This window comes from Limulus polyphemus, unplaced genomic scaffold (assembly GCF_000517525.1).
Source record: "Limulus polyphemus unplaced genomic scaffold, Limulus_polyphemus-2.1.2 Scaffold830, whole genome shotgun sequence".
Classification (NCBI taxonomy): Eukaryota; Metazoa; Arthropoda; class Merostomata; order Xiphosura; family Limulidae; genus Limulus; species Limulus polyphemus.
Window position 1 is genome coordinate 15,992 of NW_013666440.1, and position 18,295 is coordinate 34,286.

Genomic DNA, 18,295 nt, shown 5'->3' on the forward strand with positions numbered 1-18,295 from the left:
TGTTATATTTAACGGTATAAATTGTACACATTTCTAAATATAAATTTAATTTAAACAAACATCGATATTAAAACAAATATATAATAACAATAAATCCGTCACACTAATGACTAATATATGGTCTTAGAAGACAAATATTAATAATGGTGTCATCAAAGGGAATGTTAACCAACGCTTATCACTAATTGCCAGTCTGACAGTTCTAAAGAAAATAATATCTTCATTCGGCTACTCATAAATTAACAATATTTTAGTTTCATATTAATTCGCCCCCACCTTTAGAAGGCACAGCGGTATGTCTGCATACTTATACCGCTAGAAACCGGGTTTCAATACCCGTAGTGGGCAGAGAACAGATAGCCCATTGTGTAGCTTTGTGCTAATATCATTAGCTTCACAATAACCAGCAGTCTTTTAGCGCTACATTATCACTGACTTATTGTATCTTATAATTTTCTAGCCTCCGAGTGGTTAAGTCAATCGTATTTACTTATACATTATTCAAAAGTGTCATTTGACTCCACAGTAATTAAAAGTGACACGTGATTGTATTAAAACTGGGTCTTTCCTCTAGTTTCTTACCAATCAATTCTCCTATTTCAGTGTTTACTAGTAGTTTCCTACATATATATATACATATATATATATACTCCATATATTTCCTATATTTTAACTTTTATTAAAAGTTCTATAATCACCATTAATTTAGTTTTTTCTATTATTAATGTTATCCCCTGAAATTTACTTAATAAACAAATTTCTATAGGCCCCTAGTTGCCAACAATTTTTTCGGGCCCCATAGTTACTGCTTTCTAAAGATATGATAATTTCCTGGCAGGTTTCAATAGTAACTAAATGTTTATTGTATACAAAGTAAAACTTGCTTCGTACGCCTACAGATTAATTGTATCAATAAGGTTTCGCTTTAAAGGACTCGCGAATTTCGTATGCCTCTTCTCTCTATATTAGTGGTTTTTTGTTAAAGAAAGGCTACACAGTGGGTTATCTGTGCTCTGCCCATAACAGTATTGAAACCTGATTTTTACCGTTATAAGTCTTAAGACTTACAGCTGAACCACTGGAGCGAATACATCAGTGGAGATGGCATATTTGACATAGTACATATTGAAACAATTGATAATTTCATTCAGCTTTCCATAACTAGTTAAGATTATATATCTGTATTAAGGTATATTCAGATTATTTTTCTACCATTTTCGTGTAGATATTCCGCACAGAGGCAATGACATCCTTGTAAACCAGATCGGATGTCAAATGGTGATAAACATGTACTAATCCCTTTGCTCAGTTTAAGGTTTCTTATGACATCGCTTATCCCACAAAAGCTTGTGCCAACTTGACCCTGTGTTCGTATCCACTCTCATGCTCATCTCAAGGTGTGACATAGATACTGGTACAATTTTGTATGAATATTCTTTGATATATTGTTTAGGCAGAGTATTCATAATGAATATACTGGAATGGACGGCAACTGCCTGCTGTAAAAAACACAAGTGCAGAGGACGACATTTCGAAAGTCTTCCGTTCTGAAGACGAAAAACAGAAAACTTTCGAAACTTCTTCCTCTACATTGTGTTTTTTACTACAGGCAGTTGCCGTCCATTCCAGTATACTCATCATTGGTATGAATATGTTGTTTAGAATAGTCGTTTACGCAGCTAGTCTAAGGATTGTAGAATACAGCACTAGACTCACCCCATCTGAATCAAAAGTTCGATATTCGTTTCTTTTCCAAAGCCTTTTCCCCCCAGTAACCTGTGAGAAGTCATAGAGAAAGTCAGGAGCCGATTTTATTTAGAACATTACATTATTGTGACTAAAGATATGTTTTACTTGTTCATTTGGTTTTGTTTGTTTTCCATGTTCATTTTATTCTCTAGATAAAATTTTCTGAACCGATGTTTCTGCAGAAACTTTTGGGTTTCAGTCGAATATTCGTGTACCTAATACCACAATATACTGTTCTAATATCCCATACTAGATTACGCGTTACCCCCCCCCCAATTGTTTGTTATGGATTTCGCGCACTAGAGGGGAGACAGCTAATCATCACCACCCACCGCCAACTCTTGGGCTACGCTTGTACCCACGAATAGTGGGATTGGCCGTCACATTATAAGGCCCCGACGACTTAAAGGGCGAGCATGTTTGGTGTAACGGGGATTGCGAATCGAGCGCCCTAACCACCTGGCCATCCCCAACTCACACGGAGTACTGCTCACCAAGTTAATACAGAAACATTTAAAATGTAGTATAAAAAACAAAAATTCCCTTTACTGGCATACTTTAATATTTTTATGTCTTTTATCATTACTGCATAGTTAACGTATCAACTCTGCAAGAAGAAACTTAAAAACACTTGAAATAATTTAGTTGAACGTTTTATCATCTTAATGCTCACGATACATTTCGATCAGTTTGTCAATTTAGTAGTGCCTGAAGTTTGTTTTAGCCTTAACACCTAAAGAGATTTTGTTATTGTAAGCTTCCTGTGACATTTGTGAGAAGCATTTTCCCACATTTTCCCTGGTGCTCAATTTACGCTTTTGTCAACAGTGTTTCGTGTCACTTGAAAGTAAGTTAATTTACCAAAATGTATATAGGCTTATTCAGTATTCTTTTACAAAAAATATGTTTTCTATTCATTTTTAGATGTGCCATTCCTATAGTTTTAATTGGAGATTTTCAAATTTATTTTGTCTTTTAAAACTACAAGAATACGTTGACACGTATACGTTTAATCAAACTCCATTTATAAAAACCAGGTTTTTTTCATGTCTTTTAAAAGCACATAAATCTACGTTTTCCAAATCGAATTGAAGTTTCATATTGGGGAGGTTTTGTTTGTTTTTTCAACTCATCGTGTTTGCTAGATGTAAGAATTAGATGCATTATTTTAAGTATTGGAGACTCCCCGTGGCTCAACTGCAAGTCTGAAAGGCTCACACCAGTAAAAACTAGATTTCAATACTCGTCGTGGATACAGCACATATAGTTCACTGTGTAGCTTGGTGCTTAATAATAAATAACCAAACTTAAGTATTGGTTCTGATGATTTGTTCTTTAGGCAAAGTCATATTTTTCAACGGTATGTCTGCGGACTTACAGCGCTAGAATCCGGGTTTTGATACCCGTGGTGGGCAGAGCACAGATAGCCCATTGTATAGTTTTATGCTTAATTACAAACAAACAAACATATTTTCTATATCAGCCTTTATCGATTTTTATTTAGTATTTAGAAATTTCAATTATTTGTACTTGGGTTATAGAGATTCGCTTTTGTAGAATAATTTGTTTTATTACATTCTCTAGTGAAAATATTATCAATTTTATACAAATTGTTACGACATATTTGATTACTATATTATTTTTCAAAGCTCACCTTTCTAGCCAAAACGCTGCAGTACGTTTGTGGTAGTACACCATATTAGCAGTAGTGTAAAATTTATTATATTTTGTTCAGAACAGCTGAAGTAAGATTCGGGCACTTTAAAGTAATATACACCTCTGTGTACACAAGTTATCCTAGAATGTTTATCTCTTTCAGGTGTTAGAAAAATCTGAACAGTTTACTTCCATGAATCACTTTTGTTAATGTTAACGCCAACTATTAGTCTTTACCTTTATAAATTCCTCCCCCCCCCTTTTATTTATGTTCATTCCAACACTTCTTATTAGCCGCGGCATAGCGGCTCATGGAATGGATCCAAGGTTTTCAGGTACAAACTTCTAGGTCACAGCTTCGTCATCTCTTGGCCGATTTGAGATTTAATTACAGTTTTGAACTCAGTAGTTCAAACCCTTTCGCTTGATGTATTTGACCACGCCATAGGTCTCATAGATTCATTTATTCTAATCCTGCCTAAAATAATTTCAATTTGAGGGTAGGATGTAGAGATCCTGGTGAGTAATAAAATCGAATCGCGTATACGCGCGCTCCACGCTTGGGATTGCCAGCGCACAAAAATATAGCTAATAAAAAGGAAATAAAAGTATCATAGATTATTTTGCTCTAATCCTGCCTAAAAAAACTTCAAGTGCCGCGGCTATTGGGGATTCCATCTTGTTTTTCATATATTCTAATATAAGAGCCAGCCTTATCTTGTTTTTCATGTTTATCTTGATGGTTTAATTTAGTTCAAAATTACATATTGTATATAAATAGACACTTTTCTGTATGCGTTTATATCGTTTGCATTTTCTTACATCTACGTCAGCGTCTTAAGTCAGCCGTACAAGGTTTATAGGCTGAACGTTAAACTTATATTTTGCTCGCTTTTGTTTTGATTGCTTCTTTACGAATAAAATCACTGTTAGAACAAAATCATGAACATCGTTTTTGTTTTTTGAAGCCATTCAATAAAAATAGACTGAAATGAAAATCCTCATTTCTTGATTAAAGAAAGTTTCTTATTTTTTCTTATGCGCAAAACTGTACAATAAACTATCTATGCTGTGTCCACCGCGGGGAATATAGCCCGCAGAATTTAGCGTTGTAAGTCCTCAAGCTTATAGCGGAGCCGTTTGGGGGACTGTTATAAAATGTTAATCATTCACATTACTATTTGTGTACTCTAAACAAATAACAAAAAGTCCCCTTATACTCACCTACGACCATCTCCCACATCAAAAACTACTTTCTACATCTGGGCAAACTGCTACAGCTAAAATTATATATGAAATATAATGTTAAGATAATATATATATTTTTTATGTATTTTCCAAGCAGCCTGGAGTTTTTAAGTTTAATTTTCCTTGACATAAAGCATTATATAACTTTAATTGATTGTATATTCCTTTATCTATTGTTCCTTCTAGTACCATGTTTACTTGTAATCTCTTCCATGTTATCAACTCCTGTATTAAGCTCCTAATTTGAAACAAGCAAAAATTACTCTTTCATGTTTTTAAAGATAACGTGAGTCGTATAATTCAAAAGGTGAAAGTATGAATTATTCTAATGTGTTAACTAATTAACGTTCAAAGTGTTGTGAAACAGAAACTTTTTATACTTAAAGTATTAAATTCACCGACAGTTTGATCCTAGTGATCGAACTGTATTTATTTCAAATAAGAATCAATCTATAACACAAACATATTTTAATTATATGTGTTTATCTTGTTTTGGAGATATATGTACGAAATAAACTAGGGTTTGACTAAGGGAAATACTGAACAAAGCCAATTAGCTTATATTATTATTTATCTTTAAAACTGTCTGTTTTGCATGCGAACATTTTTAATTCTCACGTAACATAATTATTTTCAGAAAATATGTTTTTGCGGGTCGGCGGGAAGACTGAATTTAAAAGCTAGAGGGAAGGATACAGCACCCACTGCCAACTCTTATACTACTCTTTTCACTGAATAATGATATTTGACTGTCACTCTAATAGTACACCCACGTCACCAAAGTGCTGAACGCTTATTTGCTGTAACAGGACGGGAACATAAACCCTCGAGTGCCCGGGTTGTGAATTCGAACCGTTAATGAATGTCATATATCAAGTGCCATAATTATTTTCATAAGGTGTAGTTTTATGATCTGGCGGTTTTGTACTACTGGAGGGAAAATGTCACATGTTTTTGAATATTTAGTATTTTTATTTTTATTCTATTTCTATAAAATTAGACGTGTATCTATGTGTTACCATACGGTGTTTATTTTGCCACAACTTAAACAAATTCCTAACTGTAAGTCTCTAATCTATCTGAGTATATTTCTAAATTGAAAAAGTTTGAATGTGATAATAACCAGGAAGGCCTGTTACCAACTGACGGTAATTTATAAATCTTCTAATAGATAAAAATAGGTCGACGAAATCTGTTGAACAGCTGATGAAATCAAACATGTCAGTTATAACCAAAATGTTCGACGAAAGCTGTCTAACAGCTGATGAAATCAAACATGTCAGTTATAACCAAAATGTTCGACGAAATCTGTCGAACAGCTGATGAAATCAAACATGTTAGTTATAACCAAAATGTTCGACGAAATCTGTCGAACAGCTGATGAAATCAAACATGTCAGTTATAACCAAAATGTGCGACATTCTTTACGTCAGTTTTGTCCTAATTTGGCATTTTGGAATTGAAACTGGTAATCAAAACCCCAAATAATGATACCACAATGGTAGAGTAAAAGTATAGCAGTGCTTAGAATAATGGCAGGTTAAGTTTCACTGACCAACATTACAGCGCAGTGGTAGTACGTAGGTTGGTTAACATAATAAACACAGTATCTATCTATATATATATATATTGTATGTGTCTATATATATAACTTGAAATGCTGTATGGTTCTATGGTATAAATGGTATTTTCACCTGAAATACGCCCGACTTGCTAACTTTGATAGGTCGAACGTAACCATAGCAACAGATCAATAAGTGCGAGTTCCTCGTCTTAACATGGAGATTGCTGTAAGCTATTAACGGTGGTTAAATGAGACAAAACTTTGAAATATTGGTGAAATTTAAAAAAAAACAAATCTCTTGTTAATCACGCTTTATATTTAGATAGGTGGAACCTTACGAGGTTTGATGTGCTGTTGATTACAAAGTGAAATGTTGATGTTACAAAATGTTTTTGTCTCAAGCGGAGAACTATCAGCTATACAGAGTTTGAATGATATCTTTAATGTGCTTCAGTCTCTTACCGGTGGGTACCTTTTGGCTAACATACATCAAAAATGTCTAATATCGGTAACTTGACTTGTAAAAGGGATATTTATAGGTTAAACATTTACTTCTACGATTACTTGTGATTTTTACTTCGAATTTAAAAATTACGTCATGTATAAAACTATTATTTTTGCTCCAGTTCTTGGTATACTTTGTTTAACCGTACTCTAAACAGAGATTACAATTTAAATGGATCAAATAATATCAGATTCGTGACGTAAAAAGCTTTTCTTAACAGTTTAAAATAATAAAATAAATATTATATAGATAAATTTATACATCACATGTTTAAAAGCTTTATAAAAAAATTACATCAATACCTTAATCGGTAAGCTGACGGTGGACATAGCGCAGATATCTTATTATGTAGCTTTGCGCTAAAACAAATAAACAATTTACAGAGTCTTTATCAGGTGCTGTTATCGCAGTTAAGAAATTTTTACCAAGATTATACCTTTTGTAGCTACTTGTGGGTTTCTCTTACTTATAGAGTCTATTTTCAGACACATCTTCAATTTATCATACTCATTCAGTCTTAATGAAAGATTAAAATAACGTAAATTTCTCTAAAGTCCACAAACTTTGAATAATGAGTTTTCAAAATTAACTTTTATCTTTCCTTTTCTTCCTCATCTAGGTCAGTTTTGTCTCATAAAAACTAATATCACATAAATGTCTCAAACCCATATGTTAGTGCTAATCAGAATTCACGACCACGGAAAATTGTCATTATCACTCTCTTTTACTAAAAGTTTATTTCCATTTCTGAAATTCTTTAAATTTCTAACCTTCCTTAGTATACATGTTTTTCATATTTCAATATTTTTAAAAATAAAGCCAATCTTTATTCTTTTACATACTAATTTTAATTGACTATTTCTGCTACTAGGTGGTAGGTTTAGAGTTCGATTTAGGGTTTTCAGAAAAAATCATCTTCGTCATTAATTTGATTTTCAATCTTAATTATGTGAGATTAAAGCCATATATTTTAATATATAGCCATCTAGGATATAGAACAAGGTGAAAAAGTATTATATTTCAAACTTAGTAGCTTAAGATTTTCAGAGATTATTTTCGATCATTACACTTTTAGAATTATTTCTTCAACTTCTGGATCTTCTTCTCTCCACTTCTTCTGTATGTTCTGTATGTTTTCCATTCAAATCTCCTATATATTCTGGAAGATGTTCACGTTGTTACTGAAGATAAGTCATATTTCTTATCTCAAACCAGCATTACATATAGCCTCCAGTCTCTCATTTTAGTATGTAGGCGTGCATCAAAATGCTTCCCTCCGACCACTTTAAGTATCTATCTATCTATGTAAGGAATAAAACGAAGTTAAAGTCGTGGAAAACTGTTGGGCTTTCATTATTGATAGCGCCGACACTTTTTAACCAACAACATTTTTTACAGTTGAAAAAGTACAACCTGATAAGTTCGTATTTTCTCTTAAGTTTACCCCAATAATGGGGAAATACGACACCATAGCAGACAACACTTATACACTCTGTGACGTACTTAGACAGAATTAAAAAAAACTGGATTTTGGTAAATTGAATATTAAATTTTTGTTTATAGTTACGACTATATGCAAAAATGTCACTTTAGCAATGAAAGTTTAGCCTTGCTAGCCAGATTTAAGTTTTAAATAACGTAATTTTTCATTTTAAATTAGGTTTCATTACAATATATCATCGCTAATGAGAACTCGCTCAGGAAAGTGTTTTTAAACGTAAATAATAACAAGAACAAAATTCGAGACTAAGCAAGAAGTGTCTGTATTTACCATAAAACGCAAATATATTTCTTATCAAACACTAAACAGTCGTCAAAGTAATACAATCAAGTCGGATTTTCACTTAAACAATGAACTGTGCTTAAAGAGATTCGAATAAATAATTGGTTGATAATATTAAAAAATATTGTAAGATAATTAGTAATCTATGTAAGTAGTGATCTTCATTGTAATGAAGCTTATAATCAGTAAACCAACACTTTAACAAATTAAATAGTGATATTCACTGTAACGAAGCTTATAATCAGTAAACCAACACTTTTAACAAATTAAATAGTGATATTCACTGTAACGAAGCTTATAATCAGTAAACCAACACTTTTAACAAATTAAATAGTGATATTCACTGTAACGAAGCTTATAAAGAGTAAAACAACACTTTAACAAATTAAGCAGTGATCTTCACTTTAACGAAGCTTATAAGTCAGTAGAATAACACGTACTTTAACAAACACAGTAAACGCTAACTGGAATATATTAGACTAATTTTCTTAGATCAACCTTTAATCACGACATATTCCAAAATGAAATATCTTTGTTGTCATTAACGTTTTGGTATTTCACCTTCAATAGGATGTTTTTCACTCTTATCCTGACGCGTTACAAAGCTAAAAAACAGCAAAAATGACTTAACATATTGGATAAGATGAAATACCGAAACGTTTATGATAGTTAAGATATAGTATCTTTATTTCATCAACGTTTTGGTATTTCACCTTCAATAGGATGTTTTTCACTCTTATCCTGACGCGTTACAAAGCTAAAAAACAGCAAAAATGACTTAACATATTGGATAAGATAAAATACCGAAACGTTTATGATAGTTAAGATATAGTATCTTTATTTCATCAACGTTTTGGTATTTCACCTTCAATAGGATGCTCATCTTAACGTATCACAAAGTTCAGAAACATAACATTTTGGTTAAGATAAAATATCGAAAAGGTCATGGTAATAAATATATTGATTAGTATCTTTATTGCCATCATCTTCATTTCCATCCTTATGTACAAAATAGATAATAAACATGACAAATTAGTCAAAGTAAAACACTGAAACTGTCAGCAGTAAAGATGTTACTTCTGGAATCATTCGTGATTAAAATATGATTCAAGAAATGATCTACTGATACAACAGTTTGTACTCCAACAAAGAAACGATAAGCTCTATTATAACAAAGTTAACAATCTAAAAAAAGAATTAATTGTTTCGTTTTGAGTTTACCTACTGATTAAGTATTATTTTATTAAAATTTACAGGTTTCGCAGTAAAGATTTGTTTTTAGAACAGGTACGACGTTTCGATTACTGCTGCTATAATTTTAATTACACAAATTTGAACTGAAAATTCAAAAATCGAACAATGTATTTAAATTATACGTTGGCTACTTATACATGTGCATATCAATCTGCGTGAACTGACAGAATATATATTTATGGCTGACCAAAGAAAAAAAAAGAAGCCTATGAAACAAAATTTGACATCAGCAGTAAGAAAAGGCCTAAAGCTTCTTGCAAGCAATGAATACATTGTCATTCAAAGAGATGATAAAGGAAACTCGACCGTGATTTTACCAACCAAACAGTACGATTCCTTAATGGTAGATATATTGAATGATATATATCAAATACTGACCTTAACCCAACATACAATAAAAAAATGAGCAAACTACTCAAAATATTATTAAAAGAAAGAAACTATTACTTTTAAACTTTATTATTTTTTGCATACAAACTAACCAAGAAAACCAAAAAATCTACAGTTTACCAAAAGTCCATAAAAACCCAATAACCTTACGCCCAATTATGCCTTCTTATAACTCATTAAACTACAACTTGGTAAATGCTTTAACTGGATTTTGGAACCTTATGTTTCCAAAATAAGCACCTAATTAAAAAAAAACTTCACACCTGGTACAACACTTACAAAGTTTAGTAAGTAACATAATTATGTCTAGTTTGATGTCGTAAACCTTCAAACCTCTTGTCATAAGACAATACAAGTTACTGCAGAAAATATTTCACAAGACCTCCAAAATAGAATCAACATAAAGCAGAAACTTCTAATCGAACTGTTACAACTAGTCACATTTATTTGCTTTTAATACAGATATTCGAACCTTCGTAAGTTACACGGACATGCCATGGGAAATCCGTTATCAGGTACTTTGGCCACTCTTTTCTTACTTAGCATAGAACAACATGCCATAGTCACTTCCTTATATAAACCTGTATTTTGGCTTAGATATCTAAAGGACGATTTTTGTCGCTTTACTTGTCAATATGAAGAAACAAAATTCCTTCAATACATAATCAACCTACATAAAGACATACAATTCACTGTGAAAAATGAAAACCACAACACGATAAATGTTTTAAACGTCAACAACACACGAACCCTCCAAGGCTTCGCCAGTAAAATTCATAGAAAAAAAACACATACAGCGGAAATTACATAAACCGTGTTTCTAATCATTAGTAGGGAACTGGTTTTCGTTAAGTGCCTAACATCTTCGTTGATGTTTTCTTCTGGTGCATATAGTGTATAGTAAATTTAGGAGGCTTTTTAGAGTGCCTAGCTTATGGTGGATTACAAGTAGTTACTGAAACTATTAACGAATTTAAAGTAAGGAAAAAGCGCAAGACAAGAGATACCTAACGAACATACAAACTAAAAAAAAACACTCCACAGAACAAAGGAAACCTAATCACTTGCACTATCCTATATATATAGGAAATATTATCATACCTCTATTGGAAATATCAAAAAGACTAGCACATAAATATACCCTTAACATAACGTCTACATTCGCTTTCACCCCTGGAATGAAATTAAACTCGTGTTAAGAAAATTACATAACGAATCCGCCCTACCCTACAAAATAACTGCTCAGCTTGTTACATAGGTGAAACAGGACGTAACTTGAAGATCAGATTGAAAGAACACCAAAAGCCACCTTCCCAAGTCCATGAGCATATGAACAAAAACAAAGGTTTTCTGAACAGAATGTCACAGTACTAAAACATGAACCTGATATTAACAGACGAAAAACATCTCTACATGTCTTTGATCGTTATTTCCCCAGACATTCCTAATCTTATGCAAATATTTTGCATAACGTATTCCATATTTTTTGTAAGTTTATTCACTTTTTGTTAGTTTTTCTGTTCAGCCATGAATAAATAATCTGTCATTTTTCGCGAATTGATATGCACATTCATAAGTAACTACTACCAATTCTAACATTTAAATTCATCTTTAGATTGTTGATTTAAATACTAAAACCTTCTTTACAGTTAAAACTTGGGTACCAGTGATCGAAACGTCATACCTGTTCTCAAAACAAATCTTCCTTACTGTAAAAGCTTTAACTTCTAATAAAGCATTGTTCCATGGTCGCTCGAATTCATGGTTCGATCGTCGTCGCGGATACAGCACAGATAATGCAATAAACCGATTTGCGTTACATCATATAAGACACCGAAGCATCATTGTCAATGTAACAAAGCAATATTTTATACAAATGCTTATATTTTTAACAGAACCTATAATTATCGAAATACTGAATTTCTCTCTGGCAGACCTGTAATATATAAATCTTTCTCTCTCTCTCTCTTAGTTCCTAGTGGAACATACGGCTACAACAACACTTCGCCGACGGAAATGTGTGTGCAATTTCTGTAGCAGTTTTGTTTTTACTGCTAGCCCCGCGTCCAACCCTCCTCCTTTCTCATCCTGGACTTGGGGACCAGGCAATGGTGGTGGCATCCCTGCCGGGGAACGAACCCGGTACCTTTGGATTAGAAATCCAACGCGCTATCCACTGCGTTATTTATTTTATTGTCAAATCGAATTGTGACAAATAGTTGTTGTTGTTGTTTATTAAGCACAAAGCTACACAAAGGGCTATCTGTGCTCTGCCCACCACGGGTATCGAATCCCGGTTTCTAGCAGTGTAAGTCCGCAGACATACCGCTGTGCCACTAGGTGGGGGGGTTGTGACAAGTAAAAAATTTCCTTAACGCTGTCAGCCTTCCATATTACTTATAATTTAAACTATTTTGCAAATATTCATCATTCATCAATATTTTGTTACTTTAAAAAAAATGGATTTAAATTCTTCATGATTAATAAACAATGTTTTTTTTTTCAATATAAGAAATATGAATAAACAAAGTTTCAACATTTCCGTATGGAGAAAAAGTATTAAAAATATGTAGACAAATATAACTGGAAATATTACTGGAAATGTTGTAGGACAAACTGATGGAATATGATAAGCAATTGTAAAGTAAAACTGCTCCAAGTCTATTTGTAGATTCGACATTTTCTTGTAAGAGCAAAAAAAAGTTACTGTTAGTAGAGTAAAAATGAAAGTTATTCATCAAGTTAATAAAAAAGATTTCCAAATAAAATCTGTTCCCCTTTTATAATTTAAAACGTTAGGCGATGTATATTTTATCGTTACACATTTAAGACGTCAAATTATATACCTTCTTCAGCATTCCGTGAATTTCCGAAACATTGAATCACATGTTTATTATTTGAATTACATCTAAACACTTCTACGTTTAATCACAATTACACTAAAACCACCAAGACTTGTGGTTAAAACTATTTGATACTTAAGAGTATTTAAAAAAATAAAATAAAAGAAAACGTTGTCTAAAAAACGTATTACATATTATATTCGAAGAACATAGTGAACCATAGACTAAACTTTTAGAAAATGTAACAACACTAGTTACAACATAACTGTTATTATCAAGAGAACTTTTAGCAAGAGTTTATTGTAAACATGAGAAGAAATCATAAGTATTTTAGTCTTTTTCATTCATGGAATGTACATAAACCAGGCTATTGCAAGTTAGATATTAAATAATATTAACAAAACTCTTAAATGCTCTCCTCATTCAGTATTCTCAAACATTTCACATTTTATTAAAGTTAGTAAATATCGAAATCTATATATATATATATATAAACAGAATCCAGTCATTAATGCTCTTACTTATCTTTTTCAATGATTGTTTTTGCTGCTTGTTTATTTTACAATTTACGTTCAAAGCTACGAAAAGGCTACATGTGCATATCGTCCCCAACTTTGAATTTGTACACAATAGGGAATGCAGCTGGTAAACAACGCCCACTGCCAACTTTTGTTTGACTGGATAGTAAAATATGACCCTCACTTGTAAAGCGAATCCATGGGCTAAAGTGAGAAGCACGTTTTAACGGCAACGAGGCTAGAACCATAAACCCTAAGATTCATAGTCTGGGCATGTTAACTACTGAGCCACACCCTATTCAATTTCATTGGTGTATATGTTAATTTTATGGTAATTTTTCCATATTACTTAGTGCATTTTTTTTTTCTAGGCCACTTTTTTCCTTTGTTGGAACAGATTTAGAAGAGGCACATTGAAAGAACCTCAGACCATTAAAACATTTTAAAACAAAAGTCAAGTTAACCTTCTTCTTTATTCATTATCTAAATAATGTCAACTTCATGTACTTATTAAGAATCTCACAGTCACCCGAAGACGATTAATATATTTTACTTGATAATCACCTGATGATTTAACTCACTCAGAAAGAATAGGATCGTCTCTTCTGTTAGTAGAAAAATATTCCTTCTAGGTTTATATATATAACGAGAAATCGCTAGTTTTGTTTTTATCGAAATAATTTAGAACATTTGTTTTGAAAACGAGTCAAAAATGGCATCCCAGTGTTTTATTATGCAAAACGAATTAAAGACACCATTAAAAAACCAAGTTAATGCTTGGAGTAGGTCGCTGATTTCAGCTGAACGACTTTGTTTGCAGTTATAAGTATAGTGTCGCTCTTTCCAGAAATGAATTTTGTCGTCTACGTCGCTAAACACAAAAGTAAAGTACTTGAATTAAAGTATTGATCCATGGCATCTGGTTTAAATAGTTCCGCGGACTTTCTCAAGAACTTCTTTGTAGTAAATTTGTCTTGTATGCCTATAAATGTTAACATAGTGACACACTGGGAGATACACAAGAGAATAATCTAGAGTAAGATATACTCTCACCCCCTTTGTTCTCTGTTTCACTATCAAGGGCTTTTAATAGAAACCCTAAGCTTTTGTTCAAAAACGTGTTGACAGGATATCCACGTCATTGTTTTACTTACGTCACATTACCTAGAGTTGATTTGTTATGCATTTCTTTTCTGAGTTGGTGTAGCTGGAGACAAGTGTATAAGTCGGGTAAATGTTTAAGCTAAAGTGACATTATCTATGTTTCCTTTCTATGCTATAATTCTGATGCTTAATTTTACTTTACTGTGCATTTTTTAATTCTTTCACTGTGGTGAAGGATCTTATTATACTAGGAATACTAATATCTATATGTATACCTTACAAAGTAGTGATTGTTTCCCACAAATTTGTTTTAATAATATTAATCGTTCCTTCTTGTTATAATATTTAACAGTTTGGATATAAATAAAAATCACATTGCTCTTATTTCTCGTAACATCACGTTACTGGTTTGGTTCTTCTTAAACGCAACGCTACACACTGGGCTATCTGTGCTTTGCCCACAACGAGTATCGAAACCCAGTTTTTAGCGTCGTAACCCTAAGAACTTACCACTGGGGTGAGGGAGGCAATCAGGTTACTGAATGTGATTAATTAACTTCAAAATGCAGATTGAAATACTGCGTGAATATCAAAATCTAGTAAGCAATTGTCTCTTCGTGGGTCAGCGGTAAGTTTACGAAGTTAAAACGCTAAAATTGGGGGTTCGATTCTCCGCAGTGAACAGAGCGTAGATAACCCTTTGTGTAACCTTGCGCTACAACAACGTTAAGCAATAATATTACCAAAAACAATTACATACTCCAACCATACTTTAATGTAACCGCATGGTGCTGTTTCTTCAAATAAATTTACTGCTGACCCACCGAGGAAACCTAATTAAAGATAGTTGTTTGCTATAATACACTATTATTGTTTTTTCATATCACTTTAAGTTGTCATCATTGAAATTAAAAATTTTATGGCCAATCATAGAGAATAATGGGGTTATTCAACAATGTTCAAAAATAACATGATCCTCAAATAGAGTGATGATAATCTCAACACCATGAGCCTCAGGAAGACCGGTGATACGTTAAAAGCCACGATCCTCGGATAAATTTAAAATAACATTAAATCCATGATCCTCAGACTAGAATGTCTATAAATTACAGCCATGATCCTTAGATAAACTGGTGATAACATTCATTAACACCATGCTCCTCAGATAGACTGATTGTGACTTAACACCCATGATCCTCAGCTAGATTGACGGTGAGCTCAACAAATAAGGTTCTTGGGTAAACTGATGATGATTTAACAGCCATAATCCTCAGGTGAAGTGACAAGCATTAAAGACCAAATCATCAGTTAGCCGTAATAAATAACGTTAACAGACAGAATTTTCAGGTAAAAAGTGAAAAAATGAACAGAAATATTCCTTTAGATGATAAAAAATGAATATTCAAGAAGATAACTGCCTACGTTAAAAAACAAGGCAGTCAGGTAGATTAATTAGAGCAATGGCAAGTCCAGTTCTCAGAAATTTGATGACAATGATAATAGACGAGGATTTTTTAGAGGCTGACGTTAACTTTAACAGACATATATCTTATAGAGCTTGATAATTAAATTAACAATCAGGGATATAACAGAGATTCGGGGGGTGTGGAAGAAGCTTCTGTAAGAATGAAAACAGTGCTAAGAGCTGATTGCATAAGATAAATGATGGTCAATGGTATCAGTGTAACCAAATATCGCTTTTATAACAGCATCATTATATTTTTCAGTGGGTCTAAACAGTAATCAGTCTGTTTAATTATAAATTTGGTCAACTCGATTTATCTATCAACACCGTGTTTTTCTTATTTTTCCAAATAAAGTATATATGTTTCTTATCTTATGTGTCACATGATGTTTCGTGTATTAAAATGAATATGTTTATTGCTCAAAATAAAATGTATTCGTTATCTTCTCTCAAATATCACGAGTTTCTTCTGTTTAAAGATCACATTTTTTATATTTTTAAATAAAATACGTTTTTATCTTTTACGTTAATATTTTTATTTGAAGCTGAAAGGTGACTTTTTCTCAGATATTTTTTAAAATGATTTTTGTAGTGTTCATCCTGCAAATCGTGGAGAGTCAACAACAATACGTTATTATATATTTTTTGTGCTTTTCTGTCAAAAGATTGTTCTTTGAATCACTTTTTTTTGTTTTTAGGAATTATCTTGTTCCTCTTTATATATATATATATATATATCAGAAATGTATTATCCAGTCTTATTTGCAGCTCTTTATCCACAGATTAATTTATTTTTACACTGATAATTTAATCAGTAAAGTTTCTACTCGCCTTTATACAAACTACTCTTTATTTACCCCAACAAATTCTTTAATGTCGTTTGTATTTTTTCTTGTGGATAGGTTACGGTCACTCCACTCCAGCCACGTGGGGCGGGAAGACATTCTGCATGTTCTACGCCTTGGCGGGAATTCCATTAGGCCTAGTGATGTTTCAGAGTATAGGTGAGCGGCTTAACACTTTCGTGGCCTATCTTCTGAAGACAGGTAAACGGTGTCTGAGGATGAAGAATGTGGAGGTCACGGAGACGAACCTCATCTGTTCAGTGTCAATTCTGTCTACGTTAGTGATGACCACAGGGGCTGCAGCCTTTTCCTGCTATGAACACTGGAACTACTTCGATGCTTTTTACTACTGTTTTATCACACTAACGACGATAGGCTTCGGTGATTACGTGGCTCTACAAAAAGAGAGCGCCCTTCAAAGCAAACCTGAGTATGTGGCCTTTAGTTTAGTATTTATACTCTTTGGCCTGTCCGTTGTATCTGCTGCCATGAATCTCTTGGTGCTGCGTTTCCTCACAATGAACACCGAGGACGAGCGTAGAGATGAGGCCGAGGCCCAATCGGCAGCGCAAGAGGCCGTTCATGTCGAGGGCGACGTCATCACGGCTAATGGAAGTATCATTTCCGGTCATGGGCCTGATGCTTCAGATTCTGATGACATCACTTCCGTATGTTCATGCACATGCTACTCACAAAAACGGACACCCAGGCATAGACATTCCTTGAGGTCGCCTAATAGTGTAAAACATTTTAATATTTTTCCCATGCAAGTTTTCCATGGTTCAGATACGAGAGATGATGTCTTCAACTCTTTAAGTGTTGACGTAGATGGTAGTATTTTTTATTCACTAGAAGAATATAACCAAAAACGAGCTTCCATCTGACAAAGGGAAACTTAGCATATCATAATTTGAAGTGAATTTAATTTATCGAAGAACGATTTCTGTTCCTCAAGACGACAGACGTCAATGTTCTAAAAATCACTTCTGTGAATTTTGATTACTAGAGTATCAGTTTTGTAATTGAAAATTAAAGTACTACGATAATAATGAATTTATCTGTTGATGTTTTTGAATTACTATAATTATAACAGACTTGTATTTATTCAGTTCTTTAACAATACCTTACCATTTGTATATAAAACAATTCTAATCTTGTATTCGGACTCTGATTGTTTCAACGGTATCTTATCTTCGACAACAGCAAAAGCTGCTGACAAATAAAACATTTTTGTTCTCATGCTCTAAATACATAACTGAGTATTCTGTTAATGTTTCAAAAATGTGAATTCTTAATTATTTTCTAGATTTTTCTTTAGATTGAAATGTTAATGAATTCGAATTTAAGTTATATTTCGTGAGGTTTAAACCA

General features: G+C 32.8%; 1 protein-coding gene across 1 annotated transcript in view; it reads left to right on the top strand.

The window, feature by feature from the left end:
* Positions 1 to 17,977, top strand: part of LOC106460758 (two pore potassium channel protein sup-9-like) — a gene marked incomplete at its 5' end in the record, with an annotated part of 33,821 nt that extends 15,844 nt beyond the window's left edge. The window contains one exon of the mRNA XM_013920493.2: positions 16,982 to 17,977. Coding sequence (XP_013775947.2) covers positions 16,982 to 17,808 — 827 coding nt within the window. The remainder of the gene's footprint in view (positions 1 to 16,981) is intronic.
* Between the last annotated feature and the right edge of the window lie 318 nt (positions 17,978 to 18,295).